The 22,089-nt window shown below is 45.2% G+C and overlaps 1 protein-coding gene across 7 annotated transcripts in view; it reads right to left on the bottom strand.

Moving 5' to 3' along the window:
- Positions 1–22,089, bottom strand: part of TUBGCP2 (tubulin gamma complex component 2) — a 273,496-nt gene that overhangs the window by 36,469 nt on the left and 214,938 nt on the right. For all 7 annotated transcript variants that reach the window (XM_069980752.1, XM_069980751.1, XM_069980755.1 and 4 more), the window contains one exon: positions 11,811–11,939. In XM_069980752.1, the coding sequence (XP_069836853.1) occupies positions 11,811–11,939 (129 nt within the window). The remainder of the gene's footprint in view (positions 1–11,810; positions 11,940–22,089) is intronic.

Raw genomic sequence — 22,089 nt, 5'->3', positions numbered from 1 at the left:
CTGCCACTGCTTTTCATGACGTCCCTGGACGTCATATTGGGGGAAGGGGTTAAACCTTCTGGGACATCTAGATATCCTGCTGTTCTGGTGTAAATAACTCCCAAACTTTAGACAGAGACATTTAACATATTATGGGTGGGTTCTCATTTTCTGTAACTAGCAGAATCCTCCATTAGGAATCTTTTCAACTAAACCCCCACCCGTCTGCATTGTGCACAACTAAGTCTGTATTGGGTTTCAAATCCTTAAACGCCCGTTTCTCACTTTTAGTAAGGTTTCCCTAACATAATTTTTTCCCTTCACATTTTCGATGTAAAAAATTCAAATGCTCTTCCACCAACTCTTGGACTGGAGGACCACAAAATAGAAACCAAGGTTGGTAGTTTGAAATGGATCTAAGCTGATTTCCATTGTCCCCACAAAAATGTTAAACCACATGCAAATCTGTTTATGTTTAAAATAATGGAAAAAAAGGTTAAAGGGAGCCAATAAGCCCAATTTACCTGATTTGGTTCCCTGCATCACTGTATAAAGCTCGCCGCATGTAATGGCCGCGGGTGCAGCAGCAGCTTTATCTGGGAGAAAATAAAGGTAGAGGCAGGCAGGTAGTCATCTGAGCTGCTCCCCATCCGTGTCTAGTCACCGTGCTTGGCGGGATGATTGACAGGCAGAGAGGCCAGTAACTTTATTTTCCCCATGGCCGATGCGTGCCAAGATGCACAGCAGCTTTATATAGTGATGCAGGGAACCAAATCAGCCCAATTGGGCTGATTGGTTCCCGTTAAATGGGCTGGCATATTTATAGTAAGATTGTTTAGTGTACAGTATTAGTACAGGTATTTACTGACAGTGGCTTCCTGTGTGCCTCATACAGCTAGAATCAGACTCCCCTCCTCCAGGCTGTACTGTCCTACTCTGTGGCAATTCTCTTTATAAGATGGCTGAGCATGAAGGAGCATGTGACCATGCCCCTCATTCTGTGTCCTCCATAGGCATATAAAGGCTCAGTGGGGGGCACATAGGACGTAGTATAGTCATATGAGAACACTTACTCATACTGTACAAAAAATTATTTTACTAAAAAGTGGCCAACCCCTTTGAAGTCAAAAGCTAGGAACAAAATTCAAACCCTTAATGTCGTTTGGGTCTCAGATATAACTAGAAAGATTCAAGACAGCATCAAGTCATTCGATCGACTGTATTTCTTGTCTGTGCACCTGATGAAGTGGCATGCTCTGAACAACTCTGGCCGGTTTTAGCACTCTCCATGTTGCGTGATCCACCGGCTATCATGAGGGGACAAGGACGGAGTCTGTGGAAGCTTTATCTGCAGTATCATGTGTATCAGAGAAACTTTCCAGCTTCTATGGCAATGGTGTTTCTCTTTGGAGCCATTATGCAGGATGGCTTTGGGTTGTTACTTCAGTGTTCTAAACAGGGATTTATGCAAGGAGCAGTACATTCCTCTCTTTAAAAATATAGGTTATCACCGGAAAATGCACTTAACCTCTTAAGGACATATGATGTACCCGTACGTCATATGTCCTCATTAGCACTTCAAAGCGGGGCCGCGCGGCGACCCTGCTTTGAAGCGCCGTGGTCCCGGGTGCCGTGTGTAGCCCGGGACCGCCGCTATTAGCGGGCACGGTCTGATCGCCGTGCCCGCTAATTAGCTAATCGGAGGCAGCTGTCAAAGTTGACAGCTGCCTCCGATTACCGGAGGCAACCGTTCCCTGGTGTCTAGTGGGGGAGATCGCTCCTCCGGGACAACGTAGCGATCTCCCTGTCTGATGCTGGCCGGGGACTCGTCCAAGATGGCGCCGTCCCCTGCTCGGCACTCGTTTGTTTCCGGCTGCAGCAGCCGAAAGCAAACGAGTGCCGATCTAATTGATCTTTGCTGTATATCTATACAGCAAAGATCTCAATGAGAGATCAAAGTATATATACTAGAAGTCCCCTAGGGGGGCTTCTAGTATATGTGTGTTAAAAAAAAAAGAAAAAAAGTGTTGTTTATAGTAAAAAGCCCCCTCCCCTAATGAAAGTCTGAATCACCCCCCTTTTCCCAGGTTTTAAATAAAAGTAAACAAATAAATAAACATGTTTGGTATCGCCGCGTGCGTAATCGCCCGAACTATTAATTAATCACATTCCTGATCTCGCAAGGTAAACGGCGTCAGCGCAAAAAAATCCCAAAGTGCAAAATTGCGCATTTTTTGGTTGCATCAAATCCAGAAAAAAATGTAAGAAAAAGCGATCAAAAAGTCGTATATGCGAAATCAAGGTACCGATAGAAAGAACACATCATGGCGCAAAAAATGACACCTGACACAGCCCCATAGACCGAAGAATAAAAGCGTTATAAGCCTGGGAATGGAGCGATTTTAAGGAACGTATATTTGTTAACAATGGTTTGAATTTTTTATAGGCCATCAGATACAATATAAGTTATACATGTTACATATCGTTTTAATCGTAACAACTTGAGGAACATGCATAAAAAGTCAGTTTTACCCCAGGGCGAATGGCGTAAAAACACAGTTCCCCCAAATAAAAGAAATGCGTTTTTTTTTTTTCAATTTCACCACACTTTGAATTTTTGTCTGGTTTCGTAGTGTACCAAATGCAAAAATTCAGTCTGTCATTGCAAAGTACAATTAGTGACGCAAAAAATAAGGGCTCATATGGGTTCCTAGGTGGAAAAATGCAAGTGCTATGACCTTTTATGCACAAGGAGGAAAAACCGAAAACGCAAAAACGAAAATGGGCCCCGTCCTTAAGGGGTTAAAGGAGAAGTTTGGCCAAAAGGATTTTTTTAATATGTTATTAACCCCTTAGGGACCAAGCCTGTTTGGGCCTTAATGACCAGGATCATTTTTCAAAATCAGACCTGTCTCGCTTTATGCGCTTATAGCTCAGTTATGCTTTAACGTATGCTAGCGATTCTGAGATTGTTTTTTCGTAACATATGGTACTTTATGTTAGTGGCAAATTTTGGTCACTGTCTAGTGTTTTTTGTGAAAAACATCAAAATTAAATGAAAATTTTGAAAATTTTGCACTTTACGAACTTTGAAATTCTTTGCTTCTAAAAAAAAAAAAAAAAAAAAAAAGGCACATGACAAAAATTAGTAAGTCACATTATCAATATGTCCTCTTTACTCTGGCTTCATTTCGTAAACATATTTCACTTTTTTAGGGTGTTACGGGGCTTAAAAATGTATCAGCAAATATCAAATTTTCATGAAATTTCCAAAACTGATTTTTTTAGGGACCAGTTCTTTTTTTAAGTTGATTTAGGAGGCTTGTATACTGGAAACCCCCATAAGTGACCCCATTTTGGAAACTAGACACTTTAAAGAATTAATCTAGGGGTATAATGAGCATTTTAACCCTACAGGGGCTGGAGGAAAGTATTCACAATTAGGCCGGAAAAAAAATGGAAAATAGAAATTTTCCAATAATATATTTCTTAAGATTAAAGTATCTCATTTTCATAATAAACATGAGAGAAAATGCACCCCAAATTTTGTAACGCAGGTTCTCCTGAGTACAATGTCTCCCCATATGTGGGCGTAAACCACTGTATGGGCACACAGCGGGGCTCAGAAGGGAAGGAGCGCCAATTAGCATTTCCAGTTCAGATTTTGCTGAAGAAGTTTCTGAGCGCCAGGTGCGTTTGCAGAGCCCCTGTAGTGTCAGCAGAATAGAACCCCTCCAAAAGTCACCCCATTTTGGAAAGTACACCCCTCATAGAATACATCATGGGGTGTGGTGACCATTTTGACCCCACAGGTATTAGAGGAAAGTATTCAAAAGAAGACAGTAAAAATGAAAAAATAGAATTCTTTCAATAATGTTTGTTTAGTTTGAAATTTCTCAATTTCACGAGGAACAGGGGAGAAAACTCACCCCAATATATGTAACGCAGGTTCTCCTGAGTAGAACGGTACCCCATACATGGGTATAAACCACTGTGTGGGCACACAGCGGGCCTCTGAAGGAAGGGAGCGCCAATTAGCATTTTCAGTGCATGATTTTTCTGAAGAAGTTTCTGAGAGCCAGGTGCGTTTGCAGTGCCCCTGTAATGTCTACAGAATAGAACCCCCCATTTTGGAAAGTACACCCCTCAAGGAATTCATCTTGGGGTGTGATGAGCATTTTGACCCCACAGGTATTGGAGGAAAGTATTCAAAACTAGACCGTAAAAATGTATCCGTAATTACGGGCAGTCTGGGGAGGTTATGGGCAGTCTGGGGAGGTTACGGGCAGTCTGGGGAGGTTACGGGCAATCTCGGGTAGCGACGGGCAATCTCGGGTAGCGACGGGCAATCTGGGGTAGTGACGGGCAATCTGGGGTAGTGACGGGCAATCTCGGGTAGTGTCGGGCAATCTGGGGTGGTGTCGTGCAATCTGGGGTGGTGACGGGCAATCTGGGGTGGTGACGGGCAATCTGGGGTGGTGACGGGTAATCTGGGGTGGTGACGGGCAATCTGGGGTGGTTACAGGTAATCTGGGGTGGTTACGGGTAATCCAGGGCACTTGACTTTGGTGACAGGCGTAAAAAAGTGCCGGCACCATTTGGAACAAGCGATCAGTGGTATATAGTATATACCGCTGATCACTTGTACTGGGACCACACCGGGTGGTTTTTTAACTATTATCACTTTGGCGCAATAGAAACTATCTTCCTAGCAAAAACCCACAAAACCTGTCGCCGCATTGCAAGATCCATAGCGTTCTCATCTTTGCGCAACAGAGCTGGTTTTGGGCTTAATTTTTGCGGGAAGATCTGTAGTTTCTATTGATACCAAGTTTTATATGTATATGACTTTTTGATCTCTTTTATGACGTATTTTCTAAAGTGGATTGATAAAATACAGCTATTCTGGTACTTTTTTTTTTATTTATTTTTTTACAGCGTGTGTCGTGCGATATAATTATTGATATAGTTTTATAGATTGGGTCGTTACGGACGTGGCGATACCAAATATGTATAGGATTTGTGTTTTTGATAACTTTTATGTCATGTTTTATTGGGTATAGGGAATGTAATGCATCTTTATTATTGGGGGGGGGGGGGGCTGGGGGGGGCTGTGTTGTGTTTGGTGCACACTTTCTTTAACTTTTACACTAGTGTACATTACTGTACACCAGTGTAAAATACTTTGATCACTGATACAATAGATTGCAGTACCTGATGTACTGCAATGTATTGTATCATGCCTCATGCTGACAGGCAATAGCCACAGCCACCCCTGTCAGCATGAGGCATCTCCATGGTGACTCCGGGAACCTTCATTAGGACCTCGGGATCACCATGGAGACATTGGAGGACCGGACGGCGCCTCGGGACATTGCGATCGCGTAAGTGATGGAATTATGGAAAGTTAGACAAATTTGTAATGTAGATTAATTATGGGAAAAGCACATTTACTGCTATTTCCCTTCATTTAGTAGATCATGGAGACTTCAAATTCTCTAAAACTTGGTGACATCACGAATCAGGGTGTAATTCCAATGGAGTGTTCAGCAGGGGGCGCACTATATATAGAATTCAATGAGTACCATTGACTTCTATGTAAAGTGTGCCCCTGCTGGACACTCCATTGGAATCAATGGCTGTATATGGAACAGGTCAGTCTACATATATATACACTGTACGACTCCCCCCATCATCTGCTCATAGTATGAGCAGATGATGGGGGAGTAGTACCAGGGCCATCCCTAATCCCGCCCCCAGCTGCCGCAACATATGCCCTGGTACTAGTAGTACTAGGGCTATCCCCATCACCGCCGCCCCTGCTGTCACTGGTACGTCCGGCGGGTCCGCTACTGTAATTGAGGCCCCGGTCTCAGGCCTACTTTTCCTTTGAGACCGGGACCTTAATTACAGTAGCGGACCCGCCCGGACCCCCTGCCCCTGCTGTCACCTCCGCTGGCCGCAGCTCCGGCATGCCTGCTGCTGTAATTGAGGCCCCTGTCTCAGGGGGAAGTAGGCCTGATATCGGGGCCTACTTCTTCCCTGAGACCAGGGCCTGAATTACAGCAGTGGACCCGCCTGGACCCCCTGTCGACGTGGCTGCTGTCACAGGTACGTCCGGTGGGCCTGCTGCTGTAATTAAGGACCTGGTCTCGGGGGGAGGGGGGGGGAGTAGGCCCCGGTCTCAGGCCTACTTCCCCCCTGAGACCGGGACCTTAACTACAGCAGCGGACCCGATGGATGTACCAGTGACAGCAGCGGCGGTGATGGGCATAACCCTTGTACTACTTCCCCATCATCTGCCCATACTATGAGCAGATGATGGGGGAGTAGTACAGTGTATATATATGCAGACTGACCTGTTCCATATACAGCCATTGATTACAATGGAGTGTCCAGCAGGGGCGCACTATATATAGAAGTCAATGGTACTCATTGAATTCTATATATAGTGCGCCCCCTGCTGGACACTCCATTGGAATTACACCCTGATTCGTGTTGTCAACGAATTTTTGAGAATTTGAAGTCTCCATGATCTACTAAATTAAGGGAAATAACAGTAAATGTGCATTTCCCATAATTAATGTACATTACAAATTTGTCTAACTTTCCATATAACATATTAAAAAATGCTTTTGGCCGGAGTTGACCTTTAACCCCTTAACGTCAGCAGGTGTAAATGTACGCACCCGCAGGCTGGGCTTTAACGCAAACAGGCGTACATTTACGTCCGCTGTTTCCCCGATCACTGTGTGTACAAACACAGCTATAGGGGAAGATGGCCTGCTATAATGTATAGCAGGCCATCTCTGCTCTACGGCAAGGGGGGTGGTTAATCAATTCAGATCAGACGATAGCAGCTTAAAACAGCTTTCCGGGTTATCTGTGAAGCAATGCAAATGGCGGTGAAGCAATGCAAATGGCGATTGGTTCCGAGACAGCACCAATCGCCATTAGTGTCCTGGGGAAAGATGGCGCCGATGCCACCGCCACGATCGCCATAATGGGCCAGCCAGCCCATTGCGACGATTAAAGTGTAAAAAAAAAAAAAAGTGTTGCCGGGTTCTGCACCCCTCAGCTAGATCAGTTGCTTTTGGGTAAAAAGAGGGTTTTTTACATTTTTTTTTCCTTTTATGCACCCTAACGCCGCTGAGTGCTGATCAGCATCACACGTAAGTGCGCTGCTGATCAGCAACTCCTCCTTTTTGGCGTAGGGCTTTTTTTTTTATATATATATATATCCTACCGCCACTGTCTGCTGATAAGTACCGCACAAAAGTGCGGCATTTATCAGCGACTCCTTTCTTGGCGTAGGTTTTTATTTTCTCTTACTGTTAAAAAAAAAAAACGTAAAAAACACTACATTACACTACACGAAAAAGTTTTACACTACACCACTACACATTTACATACCCTATATACCAGTCCCCATATAAAAATGGCCCCAGAGTGTTTTCGGCATAAGAGGCATACGCTATTATTGCCTCCGACACAGAAACAGCCAGTGAGGATGAATGGGGGGATACTTTTATCCTCCATTAATCCTCCTCATCATCCAGTGACGTGTCTGGGGGTAGCGTAGCGTATGCTGTCCCCCAGACACGTGTTTTCCACCAGTACCTTCCCAATAAGAGATGACGGTATGGCGTGAAATTCTACAAACTCTGTGAAAGTAACTCAGGGTACACTTACAGATTTAGGGTACGCGCACTTTGCGGAATGGCGGCGGATAACCCTTCGTGCATTTCGCAGCTTGCACCCACCGGCGGACTGATGCAGGCGCGACTACACCTATGTCATAGACTCCATTCTATGCACAGGCGGATTCTGTCATCCGTCATGTTCATTCTTTGGACAGAGGGCGGAATCCGCCCGTGTATAGAATGTAGTGTGACACGAGTGGAGACACGCCCATCCGCCGCCGGCGGGTGCCAGCTTCGAAATGCACAAAGGGTTATCCGTCGCCATTCCGCAGTGTGCACGTACCTATAAAGTGTATGAAGGAAGGGACACCTGAATCCAGCCCCTAGGATGCGCCCAGATGCACCCCCCCCCCCCCCATCCTCAGAGTTAGTGGAATGATTGTTTGGGAACTGATCTTCCCACTGCTGGATAAAGGTTACCACCTGTACGGGGATAACTTTTATACCAGAACCCCCTCTTCCGGTTCCTCGCTGCACGAGCTACTGTAGCTTGTGGTACGATCCGAAAATATCAGAAGCAGTAATAACATCCCTAATATTTAGCAGACATGGAGTGGACCTAGCGCTTCTGGATATGAAGGACCTCGTATCGTACCAGGACAACATTTTCCAGGTGAGGTCCCGCACACTGGAAAATTGGAGACCCCAGAAGAAGTGCAGAGTGTGGCGTAATAGGGGGATCAGAAAGGACACCATTTTCCAGTGTGACACCTGTCCTATCACCCTGGCCTCTGCATACAGGATCGTTTCAAGGCGTACCACACGTCATTGGAGTTCTACATTTTCAAAATTCTGTCCTTTATTCCTATTTCAGGGGTCAAGTTGATCCAGGGATTATTCTGATTGCCATTTTGGAGTTGGGAAGGAATTTTTTCCCAGTGATGAGGCTACTGTCGTGTGCCTCACAAGGGTTTCTTGCCTTCGTCTGGATCAATACAGGTTGAATTTGATGGACTCCTGTTCTTTTCAACCTTATAAACTAATAATTAGCATAATACCCCCAAATAAATTAAAAATTGTCCCTTTTCCCCAGTTAAATAGGTATGGCCCCTATTCCTATTAGAGGCTTGCCATGCTGCAATTACAAAGCCCTTGTGCGGCCAGGACAGTAGAAACCCCCACAAGTGACCCCATTCTGGAAACTACACCCTATAAGGGATCTAACAAGGGGTGCACCGGGGATATGGCCCCCTGGTGACGGGCACATTTGTGCCGTGAAAATTAAAAACAATTGTATTTTTTATTTTCACAGCACATGTTCTACACCCCAGAGCCTCTGCCAACCTGAAGTGGTACAGTCAAAAATGACCAAATATAACGGAGGCATTGAAATTCACTAGGTTCTCCTTTATATCTGAGGCTTGTGGTTGTGGTCAAATAGCGCAATAGGGCCACATATGGGGTAATTCTATAAACTGCAGAAATGGGGCAATCAATTTTGGTGTGCATTTCTATGGTAATAGGTTTACAATTATGAAAGATATTGGATTACAATAAAATCTCTGCACAGAAATTTTAAATTTCTTACACGCTTAGCTTTTATTTCTGTGACTCCCCTAAAGGGTTAAAAAACTTTCTGGATGTGCTTTTGCAGAGTTTGGGGGGTGCAGTTTCTGAAATGGGGTGCTTTGTGGGGCTTTCTAACATACAGTCCCCTCAAATACACTTTAAACCTGAATAGGTCTCTAAAATATCTGATTTGAAATTTTACTGAAAATTTGGAAAATTTTTGCTAATGTTTTAAGCTTTCTATTGTCTAAAAAAAAAAAGAAAGATAGTTTAATAAATGTTGCCAACATAAAGTAGACATGTTGCTAATGCTATTTAATATATAATTTACGTGGCATAACCATTTTCTGTATAATCAGAAAAGTTTTAAAGTTGGAAAAATAAATTTTTTCACAATTTTTCACGTTATTTTGATGTTTTTTATTAACATTAGTTATAAGTATCGACTCCAAATTTACCAGAAATGTAAAGTACCATATGTCACAAGAAAATCTCAGAATCAGGCGGATAGGTAAAAGCATCCCGCAGTTATGTGAAACCAATGACAGAGGGAATGAGCTAAAAAATAACTTTTATTGGTATGCGATAAAACAGTAGGTTGTATTTACAGTGCAATAAACAGAGATAAAATAATCAATATGCTGATAGCACTATGTGATATTTACAGTGTGCATAAAGCACTATTACTCCTCTTCAGGAAAGTCACTGACAATGCAACAAAGTCAGCCGTAGAAACTGAGTAGGCAGTAACAAAGTCCCCAGTAGTCCTCAGCCGAGGGAAGGGTGAATATGCCAGTTAACAGGATCCACTACTTTGAAATAACGCTATTGTCCAAGTGAAATCTGGTGCAGGTCACAACCTGTTAAGGGAGAAACAATCCCAATATGTCACAGTGTGTCCTGTCACCGTCAGTACCGTCACCTTTACCCTACGCGTTTCTGTCACTCTGGTCGGTGACGTCATCAGGGGTCAAGGGGTGCATAAAAGGAGGTACAAGTGTAAACAATAAACAGAGTTATAGTCATCAGAGCCGTACATATATTATCGCCGTGATAGGGTACAATATAGGCATCTAAATGACAGTCAGAGCCAAATATTAGTTCTAGCAATGATAAAATGCTCAGAAAAAGGCTTCTGTAAGATTGGCTACTGCCGCTTCTGTAAAATTGGCCACTGCCGCTCCAGGACATACTGCTTATGGGCCCAGACGCATGGACACCGTGAGTAACACGCTTCCATCACCTCCTCATCCTCATCTTACAGAAGCCTTTTTCTGAGCATTTTGTCATTTAGATGCCTATATTGTACCCTATCACGGCGATAATATATGTACGGCTCTGATGACCATAACTCTGTTTATTGTTTACACTTGTACCTCATTTTATGCACCTCTTCACCCCTGATGACGTCACCGACCAGAGTGACAGAAACGCGTAGGGTAAAGGTGACGGTACTGACGGTGACAGGACATATTGGGATTGCTTCTCCCTTAACAGGTTGTGACCTACACCAGACTTCACTTGGACAATAGCGTTATTTCAAAGTAGTGGATCCTGTTGACTGGCATATTCACCCTTCTCTCGGCTGAGGACTACTGGGGACTTTGTTACTGCCTACTCAGTTTCTACGACTGACTTTGTTGCATTGTCAATGACTTTCCTGAAGAGGAGTAATAGTGCTTTATGCACACTGTATATATCACATAGTGCTATCAGCATATTATTTTATCTCTGTTTATTGCACTGTAAATACGAGCTACTGTTTTATTGCATACCAATAAAAGTTATTTTTTAGCTCATTCCCTCTGTCATTGGTTTCACATATACAAGAGCTTGGGATTACTCAGCTACCATATGGTCAGTATACCCTACTTATACATAATATATAATTCATCCCAAAGTTATTAATGAATAAAGTGACACAGGTCATAGTCATAAAATGTATCTCTGTCCTTAAGGCCATTCAGGCCCAGTCCTTAAGGGGTTAAATGTGTCCTTTGTGGCATTTTAATTTCTAATGTATCTCGGCTCCAAAAAATAATAAAAATTGGTATAGCCAAGTAGACATGTAAACTGTCCCAGTTGGAGGACGAACACAAGAGGGCTCTGAATACAGTGGTAGGAGAGGCACTGTTGAAGACCAGGATAGCTCCCTAGAGACCAAGTGATCAGAGTACCTAGGTTGGAGAGAATGCTTACAGAAACAATATATATATGGCTACAAACCTGTATAACTTTCTGCCACCGGAAAAAATGTGTGCTACAATTCTTCCTGTAGATGGCGAAGCAGGTTATTCCCTGACCCTAAAAGTAGACTGCTCCCCCTCCCCCTTGGAGTGGCTAACCAGAGAATGGAGGAACTCTTCTCCACGGGCATGCTACTTAAACAGAAATACAATATATATGGCGGGCCCTGGTTACAATTCAAGGAGTAAGTGTGGCTTTCCAGACTTGGCTATCCACCCTTCCCCACTGCAGATTCAAGAGCTCTGATGTTGCCACCATTGTCCTCCCTCTTTTTTGTGCTGCTTAAGATCATATTTGTATGGATATACATCTAATCAGAAAGATTTGTGCTAAATAAACAAATTACATTTGCCATTTCCATAACACACTTACCATTTTGCAGAATGCAGTGAGAACTGTTTGGCAGCCTTGTTGCTGATCCACACATTGCAGAGTAGTCTCTCCACATGCTTGCAATAAAACATGTGTCGAAAAAGCATCTGGTAACGTGTAAGAGCCTTTCTGCAATTTAAAGTTATTTTTATTTGACAAAATTTTATTTTACATAATTTTACATTTTCGTAATGGTAAAAAAAAGAAAAACCTCACAATACATTTATATAGTTGTCTTTCTATGGATTAAATATATTTTGTCAAAGTATACTGAAGATTCCAGACTATACACTGTGTATGGTTCAAAAAAATAAAAATAAAAAAATCAAATAAAAGACCAGAAATATCAAAGCTGTAAGGGTTTCCTATTTTCCTTAACAGAACAGACTTAGCACCTACACTAAGCCAAATAGAACTCATTGTGTAGTGGGCCCCTGCTCAGCTGACAGCAACAGACACCACAATGTCCTCTGCAAAGTTTACCTTTCCTCCATATAGAATCAATTCTATAATGGGCGTGGGGAAAAAGTCTGTTAACATATTCCGGGACTGAGATCGCCCTTCTTACTAATTCTCTTACAACACACTTTGGCCATGCAAAGACTCCTAAAGCCATTGCTTCAACTCATCTGAGACCTAGGAACATCCTACCGGTGGGGTCACCCATTCCACCTGGCCATCAGTCACGAAGTCACCTCCTACATAATTTGCTTTCCATCCGAGCTGCCTGGAGCTTTCAACTTCCTTGAGAGTTTGGCAATCAATATAGGGAATTGGATTCTCCTCTCTGGCTTCAGCCACAGTGGCATGCCTTCCCCATGTGGAGACATCCCAGTCATCACTCCCGCCTCCTCAGTTGCAATCTGCGTTGCTATTTTGCTTAGCTCACATTCACAGCCTTGCAAGAATTTTGCCCCAACTCTCTTCCCCTCTCTATCTGCCTACATAGATTACCCTTGGGATAGAGTTATTCCCTCCCTCTTCTCCCTCATCCTCCTCCTCCATTTCTTTCTCACCTAAGGTCTCCTCCCGGTTTCTTGTTACGCCTTTCTGCCCCATTAGATCTTTCCTCCTGTCACTGATAGGGACTCTAGAATGGGTCTCTGCTAACAGGAGCTTCTCATCAGGTACGATGACTGTCAATGTGGGTGACAGGAACCCGGTAGGCTTGTCGCCTTGGCTAGCTCCCTGGGTCCTCCCTCGTTAAGGCATCGGGTCCCCTTGTTAAGGCATCGTCCCCACAGGCCACCTCTGTGTTGGGTTTTTGCCCATAACCTTACAAGGTTCTCAACTCCTTTTTCTTTCCTTACCCTCCTTCTCTCCTCTATTTTCCCTCCCTTATCCCCCCTTCACCTCATGGCTTCTTTAACCTGTCTTTTTAAATGCTCAGGGATTCAACACTCAAAAAACAAACAAACAAACAAACTCCCTGGAAATTAATCTCACCCTTGGCAGACCCTGATGATCGGTATCTCTTCATGAAAGGTAGGATGTCGGGTACCCTCTGCACCTTTGGCACTGTCTACCTCCCTAACGCAGTCCAACCCTCTGCTCTTGACTCCTAGGTCCGCATCACTGAGGACTTTTTGGAGGGCCTGGTGGTGTTCGTTAGGGACCTTAACATGGTGCTTAACCCTCTGCTAGGCATATCCTCAGGCTTTTCATCTCTCTTCTTCCCAGAATTTGGTAGAACCTTATATTCCTGACTAGACAACCTCTATATCTCTATAACTAGACAACCTTATATCACACTTCCATCTTGGAAAAGCAGCGTTCTTCCATATGATCTCATCTCCTTCTCAGATCATGGGCTCATCACTCTTAACCTTTCCTTCTCTCCCGAGACATCCCATACCTTGCACTAGTACCTCAATAAAAGTCTTCTCAGAGGCTCCCTAGTAGTTGCAGACATCAGATGTGACCTGTGAGTTTTTAACTAATACAACCCCTGAAATCTCCCCAAGCACACAATGGGAAATGCACAAATGTTTTCTTCGCAGCTTCTTCAAAAAAACAAGCGTTTACCTTAAAGGGAACCAATCACATGAAAAATCGATATAAAGGCAATAATATGTGGTAATACACTCTCTAACACACTTTCCACACATTTATCTACAGCAGCTGCCCCTGCCCTACACACCCCAAAATCATACTTTGATCTTATCCCCGCCGTATGCAAATCCCAGGAAGGTAGTCATGTGGGCGTTTTTTCAGATCAAGTAGTCACGGCCTCGGGGGGCGGGGTATCGCTGTAATCACGCCTCTATGGGCATCATACACAGCCCCTGTCACTGCTGCATCATCATAGGGGACGGGGCCTGGGACTGTGTGACTGAGATACAGCACAGCGGCTGCCTATCCTCCCTGCACTGTATATGTGTGACCCGGCCTCTCATACAGGCTGTTGCTGCTGCTGCTGTACTCAGCGTCTCTGTATGAAGGATCTTAGCCCAGCTGAAGCCAGCACAAGCCAAAGCAGTGTTATTCTTGTGCTGGTGGCTACACAAGGGTTAAAATCCTTCATTTCAGTACGCTCTTCTCCCTCCTCCCCCTCCTCTCCTTCCACATGTGCCTCAGGTTCCGGTCTGTCTCGCTCCCTGACATCCAGCGATGCTGTCAGAGAGGGAGATAAGAGCAGGGCCGTTTCTAGGTAATTTGGACTACAGGGCGAATCTTGCTAAAAGCGCCCCCCCCCCCCCCCAAAAAAAAAAAAAAAAAGTAATTCCGTGACTTACAGGTGACGTCTTCTTGGATCTGAGGCGTCACTTCTCTTTTCCTTTCCTTCTGGCCCAGATCTCCATGATGATTTCTTCCAGCTACAATTCGTCTCTTCTGAACCTGCCAGACAAACATCTTAGGCTCCTAACTTTAACAACAACTTCCACTTTTTTGTGTCATGTGCAGTGAAGTCAGTAGGTATGTGGGTTGCCCCCTGTATGTAGGATCCCCTGCTGTGCCACCATATAGTAATAATCCCCCTGTGCTTCCCCCATAGTAATAATCCCTCCCTGTGCTCTGCCCTATAGTAATAATCCCCCTGTGCTCCCCCCATAGTAATAATCCCCCTGTGCTCTATCCCCATAGTAATAATCCCTCCTGTGCTCTATCCCCATAGTTATAATCCCCTCTTTGCCCCCCCAATAGTAATAATCCCCCAGTGCCCCCATAGTAATAATCCCCCTGTGCTCCCCCTTATAGTAATAATCCCCCCAGTGCTCCCCCTTATAGTAATAATCCCCCCAGTGTTCCCCCTTATAGTACTAATCCCCCTGTGCAGTACAGATAGTAATAGCCCCATACAGGATAGCCTTCCCCCCGTGTAGCCCCCCACAGTAATGCCCTCCCCTCAGGTAGACCCCCAAAGTATAGCCTAGCCCCCCAAAGTATATCACTCCCCCCAAGTAGCCCCCATAGTATAGCCCTCCCCCTGAGTAGCCCCCCATAGTATAGTTCTCCCCCTGAGTAGCCCCCCATAGTATAGCTCTCCCCCCAAGTAGCCCCCCATAGTATAGCTCTCCCCCTGAGTAGCCCCCCCATAGTATAGCTCTCCCCCCGAGTAGCCCCCCCATCCAAATAGCCCCCCATAGTATAGCCCTCCCCCCATGTAGCCTCCCCCCCCCCGTAGCCTTCCATACTATTGGCCCCATTGTAGCCCCCACATTCTAGCAGTTATGAGAAGAAAAAAAAAAATACACTCACCTCTCCTGGATCCTGCGGCAGCGTCTCCCTCTGTCTGGCAGCTGATCTTGTAAGTACAGTGAGCTTCCGGCACAGGCAGACTGTCACACACCTGCCCGGAAGCTCACTGCCGTAGCCCCGCAGCGCCCGGACGTCTCTCCTCAGCGGCGGTCATGTGATCACGTCACATGTCCACTGCCAGAGAGAAAAGAGAAGTCCGGGCGCTGCGGGGCTACAGCATTGAGCTTCCGGGCAGGTGTGTGACAGTCTGCCTGTGCCGGAAGCTCACTGTACTAGATCCGGCTGCCTGGAGGGACCGGCCCGGGGGGCGCACGCCGGGCAGGGTGGCGGCGATCAGGGCAGCCTGGCCCGCCCGCCACAAGAAACGGCCCTGGATAATAGACAGAGAGTGCGGCAGCCACACAGGAGGAGGACGGGTCATAGGAGAGGAGGGGGCCGCTGCTGTCACAGGACAATGGAGCAGCACAAAAGAACATGTGGAAGGAGAGGAGGGGGAGGGGGGATAGGAGCGTCCTGAAATGAAGGATTTTAACCCTTGTGTAGCCACCAGCACAAGAATAACACTGCTGTGGCTTGTGCTGGCTTCAGCTGGGCTAAGATCCTTCATACAGAGACGCTGAGTACAGCAGCTGCCTGTATGAGAGGCCGGGTCACACATACAGAGTGCAGGAGGATATGGAGCCGCTGTGCTGTATCTCAGTTACACAGTCCAGTCACTAAAATAGCTGACCTTGAAAATCTGTTGCCAGGTGTTGCCCACACTTATTATATTATTATTATTAATTTATATTATATTCTATTAATTTGCTGCAAATCCAGGCAAAATGCTTGCCAGCAATCTCACACATTTATCTCTTATATTACCTGCTCTAACAGACTCTCTTCCTACATTGGTGAGGCCTTCAAATAGTACTACAATTCTCTATATGGACTTCCTTCCTTTTTCCCTCAGCCCCAATCACCCCCCCCCCCCCCCTGACTTACTTTCTTCCATTGATGCCTATATCTTTAATTCTGGACTTCCCAAGATTCCTCAAGATGTTGTCTCCTCATTAGAATGCAGGGTCGGGACAAGGAGTTTTGGTGCCCTAGGCAGAGAAGGCAAATGGCACCCCCCCCCCCTTTTGAACTTAGCGTTATCAGAATTGGTGCTCATCACACAGTATAATGCCCTGAAAGTGCCCCCACACTGTATTAAGATCCCCAATACATACTGTACTTGCCTCATAACACTCCTACCACCATACAGTGATTACATATTACATGAAAACTGCACTGAACAAAACAGGAAGATATCACTAATGATACCATTACATAATACCGCCACACCTTGACCCCTATGACTACAAGTCTATAACAGAGCGCAGTTACATCCAGTGACTCACAGGGGGCGTCTTCTCTGAATAGAGTCACTTTTTTTTTCTCTCCATCCAGCCTGGGCCACCATGATGTCTCCCCTGAATCCCTCCCTCCCCTCCCTCCAGAATCTGCCAGAGGAACATTTTAGGCTCCAACACATACAGTAGTTACCACCCTATATATGTGCCCCTATATAGTAGTTACATCCCCCTGTGCTCCCATAGTTTTAAGGTGTCCCTGTGCCCCAGTATAGTAGTAAGGCCCCTCTGTGCAGCCCCAATATAGTATAGACTGCTGTGTGCTGCCCCCAGTAGTATATAGACCCCCTGTATGCTGCCCCCAGTAGTATATAAACCCCCTGTGTGCAGCCCCCAGTAGTATATAGATCCCTGTGTGCTGCCACAGTTATATATAGACCCACTGTGTGCTGCCCCAGTTATATATTGACTCCCTGTGTTTCCCCCAGTTATGTATAGACCCTGTGTGCTCCCCCAGTTATATATAGACCCCCTGTGTGCTCCCCCAGTTATATATAGACCCCCTGTGTGCTCCCCCAGTTATATATAGACCCCCTGTGTGCTGCCCCCAGTTATATATAGACCCCCTGTGTGCTGCCCCCCAGTTATATATAGACCCCTTGTGTGCTCCCCAGTTATATATAGACCCCGTGTGCTTCCCCAGTTATATATAGCCCCCCTGTGTGCTCCCCAAGTTATATATAGCCCCCCTGTGTGCTGAACCTAGTAGTATATAGCCCCCCTGTGTGCTCCCTAACCCTTCCCATATAGCAGTAATCCTCCAAAACAACCTAACCAAATAAAAAAACAACAATACTCACCTGGGGCGCGTCTACTGTTCCCCGCACTCTTGTGGCTGCAGGCAGCGTTTTGCCTGTGGTCACAAGAGGCCACTCTCCCAATCTCATAACAGTGCATCCACACACCTCTGACCCTGCAGAACATCACATAACAGTGCACCCACACACGCCTGACCCTGCAGAAAATCGCATAACAGTGCACCCACACGCCTGACCCTGCAGAACATCGCCTAACAGTGCACCCACACACCCCTGACCCTGCAGAACATCGCATAACATTGCACCCACACACACGGACCCTGAAGAACATCACACCCACACATTCCTGACCCTGCAGAACATCACTTAACAGTGCACCCACGCACCCCTGACCCTGCAGAACATCACTTAACAGTGCACCCACACACCTCTGACCAGGGCCGGCTCCAGCTTTTTGTGGGCCCTTGGGCGACAGAGCCTCGGCGGGCCCCTTTAAGGAGAAAATCATGGAGAAACAGGCGAGGAAAGATTTGCAGCAAAAGAAACATGCGGCAGCTGCATATCTTTCTCCTCCTGTATCTCCTGATATCTGTGGTAGTCAGGACTCTGGAGGAGTCAGACCCAGTCTAGTTCTCCTATATATAGGTCCTGCAGTGATATACAGTATATATATATATATATATATATACATATATATACATACACACACTGTATATGACTGCAGGACCTGTATATAGGAGAACTAGAGGTCTCTCCATGTTCATTTGAGATTTTATATATATATATATATATATATATATATATATATATGTGTGTGTGTGTGTGTATGTATGTATGTATGTAAGTGTGTGTGTGTGTGTGTGTGTGTGTGTGTGTGTGTGTGTGTGTGTGTGTGTGTATATATATATATCTCATATGAACATGGAGAGACCTCTAGTTGTTCTCCTATATACAGGTCCTGCAGTGATTACAGTGTGTGTGTGTGTGTATATTATATATAACAGGAGTTACTCACCGGGTAATGATGTTTCCTCGAGTACATGACAGCACCACGGAGAGAGGGACCCCGCCCCCTGGGACAGGAAACTTGAAGTATAAAAGGATTAGGCCCTCCTCTCAACCTCAGTGAGTATTCCAGAGACCGGAGAGAGCCATGATTAGTATCAGGATTGTTTAATCTTTAAAAGAACCATCACCAACTATACTACTACTTTTTTTTTTCTTTTTTTTCTGCACACCCAAGTGAAACACCGTGAAAGAACCAAATAGGGTGGGTAGTAATGGTGCTGTCATGTACTCGAGGAAACATCATTACCCGGTGAGTAACTCCTGTTATATATAATACACACACACACACACACACACACACTGTAATCACTGCAGGACTCCTGTTTCCCCCCTCAACATGACAGCACCACGGAGAGAATACCAGAGATGAAAGAAAGATTAGGGAGGGACTATAGCCTGTAAGACCTTACGCCCAAAGGCAACACCAGAGGAATCAGAAAGATCCAACCTATAGTGCCGGAAAAAAGTGTGCGGTGAGGCAGATCTGAGAGATGGAAGCATCACTTCTTTCCGCCCAAGAGGTAGCAACAGCTCAGGTGGAATGGGCTCTGAGCCTAAGGGGAGGAGAAAGACCAGCAGAAGAGTAAGAAGAGCAAATAGCCTGCCTTATCCATCTGGCTATAGAACTACTACTAGCCTTACACCCCTTATTGGTTCCTGAAAACTGCACAAATAGAGATCTAGACCTTCTAAACTGCTTTGTTACCTCTAAGTACTGCAGTACAGAACGTCTTACATCTAGACAATGGAACTCACTCTCTTTCTCATTGGCTGGTTTGTCACAGAAAGAGGGTAACACTATCTCCTGACAGCAATGAAACTCTGACACCACCTTAGGCAAGAAAGCAGGATCTGGTTTGAAAATGATTCTATCAGACAAAACCTTAGTGTATGGTTCACTGCATGAAAGGCTTGCTAACTCCCCCACCCGTCTGGCTGATGTCACTGCTACCAGGAAGGCGGTCTTTAATGTAAGATTTTTTAAGGATATATTAGACAAAGGCTCAAAAGGGGCATCTGTTAGACTTTTCAAGACTAGGCTAAGATCCCAAGGAGGAACTTATGGTGATAATCTTGGCGAGAGTCTAGCTGTTGCTCTAAAGAATCTGACCACCCAAGGATGAGTAGCAATTTGTTGGTTATATAAGGCTCCTAAGGCCGAGGCGTGTACCTTTAAGGTAGCTGGCTTCAGGCCCTTTCCTAAACCCTTCTGTAGGAAGTCTAGGATCTGCGCTATGTTAGGAGAATAAAGATCAATCTTTTTAGTTCCCAAAAAGGAAAAATATGCCTTCCATATTCTAAAATAGATCTTTAAAGTTACAGGCTTCCTGCTCCGCTGTAAGGTAGATATGACCTTGTCCGAGAGTCCATGACTTTTAAGAATTAGCCTTTCAAAAGCCAGGCCGTCAGGTGAAGCTGCTTCGTATCTTGATGAAAAATCGGTCCCTGAGTAAATCCAGACGGTCCGGTAAGACCCAAGGGTCTGTCACTGACATTGATCTGAGACCTGAGAACCAGGCTCTGCGAGGCCAAAAGGGAGCTATGAGAATCACTCGAGCTTTCTCCTGCCTGATCTTTTTTAGCACCCGGGGAATTAAGGCCAGTGGAGGAAAGGCGTACATTAGACTCCACTCCCAGGCCTGACTTAGAGCGTCTACACCTAGGGGCCGGTCCGCTGGGGACAAGGAAAGAAACTGTCTCACCTGTCTGTTTACCCTGGTTGCGAACGGGTCTATGACCGGTCTCCCCCAAAGATCTGTGATAATCTGAAAGACAGAAGGATTCAGGCGCCATTCCCCCTGTAGAAGCTGATGTCTGCTGAGAAAATCTGCTCTTATATTCAGAACCCCCTTCAGATGGACTGCTGACAGACTCAAAAGGTTGTGTTCCTTCCTTATAGATGTCACCGGGTCTGTAGTTTCTCTATCTTCTCTTTGGGCAGGAACGACCTTTGGGTCAATGAGTCCAGAGTGATCCCCAGAAAGAGCTTTTTGTTTTCTGGAATCAGAGAGGATTTCTCGAAATTTACAATCCAGCCGAGCTTTTTTAGGATGGACAGTGTTCTTTCCAACATTATCAGAAGTTTTTCCTCTGTTTCTGCTACTAACAGAAAATCGTCTAAATATGATATAAAGATGCCTTCTTCCCTTATGTGGGCTGCCATTTCCGCCACTATTTTGGTGAAGACTCGAGGAGCGATGGAGATGCCAAAGGGCAGTGCCTGGAACTGTAGGTGGACCAGGGAGTCGTCGATCCAGATCGCCAGCCTCAGGTATCTTTGAAAGTCTCTGTGGATCGGGACGTGTAGGTAGGCATCCTTGAGATCTATTGAAGCCATGAAACAACCTGGAAAGAGCAAGTTTACTGTACTCTTTATGGTCTCCATTTTGAATCTCTGATACCGTAGATACTGATTTAAGGGTTTGAGATTTATGATGACCCTGTAGCTTTCGTCCGACTTTTCACCAGAAACAAGGTGGAGTAGAAACCCTGACTTTTCTCCGATTCTGGTACCGAAACAAGCACATTCTTTTCCAGGAGAGACCTGACTTCTGTTTTTAAAGATTCTTGACGTCCTTTGGTTATGACGAACCGAGTGGGAGGTCGGGATACAAAATCTAAGCGTACGCCATCTTGAATAGACCGCAGCACCCAAGTGCTGCCGCAGATTTTCTCCCATTCTTGTGTGAAATGACGCAACCTGCCTCCCACTCGTGGCCTGGCGTCATTGTGTAGAGGATTTCTTGGAAGGATTGGACTTCTGGGAGAACATATATCCTTTGGCCCTGTTGTAGCCTCTGCCTCGAGTAGACTTGTCTGTGTTCCTTCTCTGAAACTTTTCCTTTCCTTGTCCACGAAAGGACTGGAATCGTTTTGATTGGTAGGAGATAGGAAATCCCTTCTTCCTATCCGCGGCTTTAGCAAGTAAGTCCTCTAGAAACGATCCAAATATATATTCTCCCTCACAGGGAATGGTGCATAATTTTGCCTTAGCAACTGCATCACTCGACCAATTCTTTAGCCACAAGGCTCTACGAGCCGAGTTGGATTGGGCTGCCGAGCGAGCAGAAAATCTGAGTGCATCGGTAGAAGCGTCAGCCAGAAAAGATGCAGATTTTTTAACCCTTTAACCCCTTAAGGTCCAAGCCAATTTTCGTTTTTGCGCTTTTGCTTTTTCCATTTTATGTTTAAAAGTCCATAGCGCTTGCATTTTTTCACCTAGAGACTTATATGAGTGCTTATTTTTTGCGAAACCAATTGTACTTTGCAATTACAGGCATAATTTTTCCATAAAATATGTTGTGAAACCGGAAAAAAATCATTTGCGCTGTCAAATTGAAAAAAAAAACGAATTTG

Source organism: Dendropsophus ebraccatus, chromosome 8 (assembly GCF_027789765.1).
Source record: "Dendropsophus ebraccatus isolate aDenEbr1 chromosome 8, aDenEbr1.pat, whole genome shotgun sequence".
NCBI lineage: Eukaryota > Metazoa > Chordata > Amphibia > Anura > Hylidae > Dendropsophus > Dendropsophus ebraccatus.
This window is presented reverse-complemented; position numbering and strand designations above follow the sequence as displayed.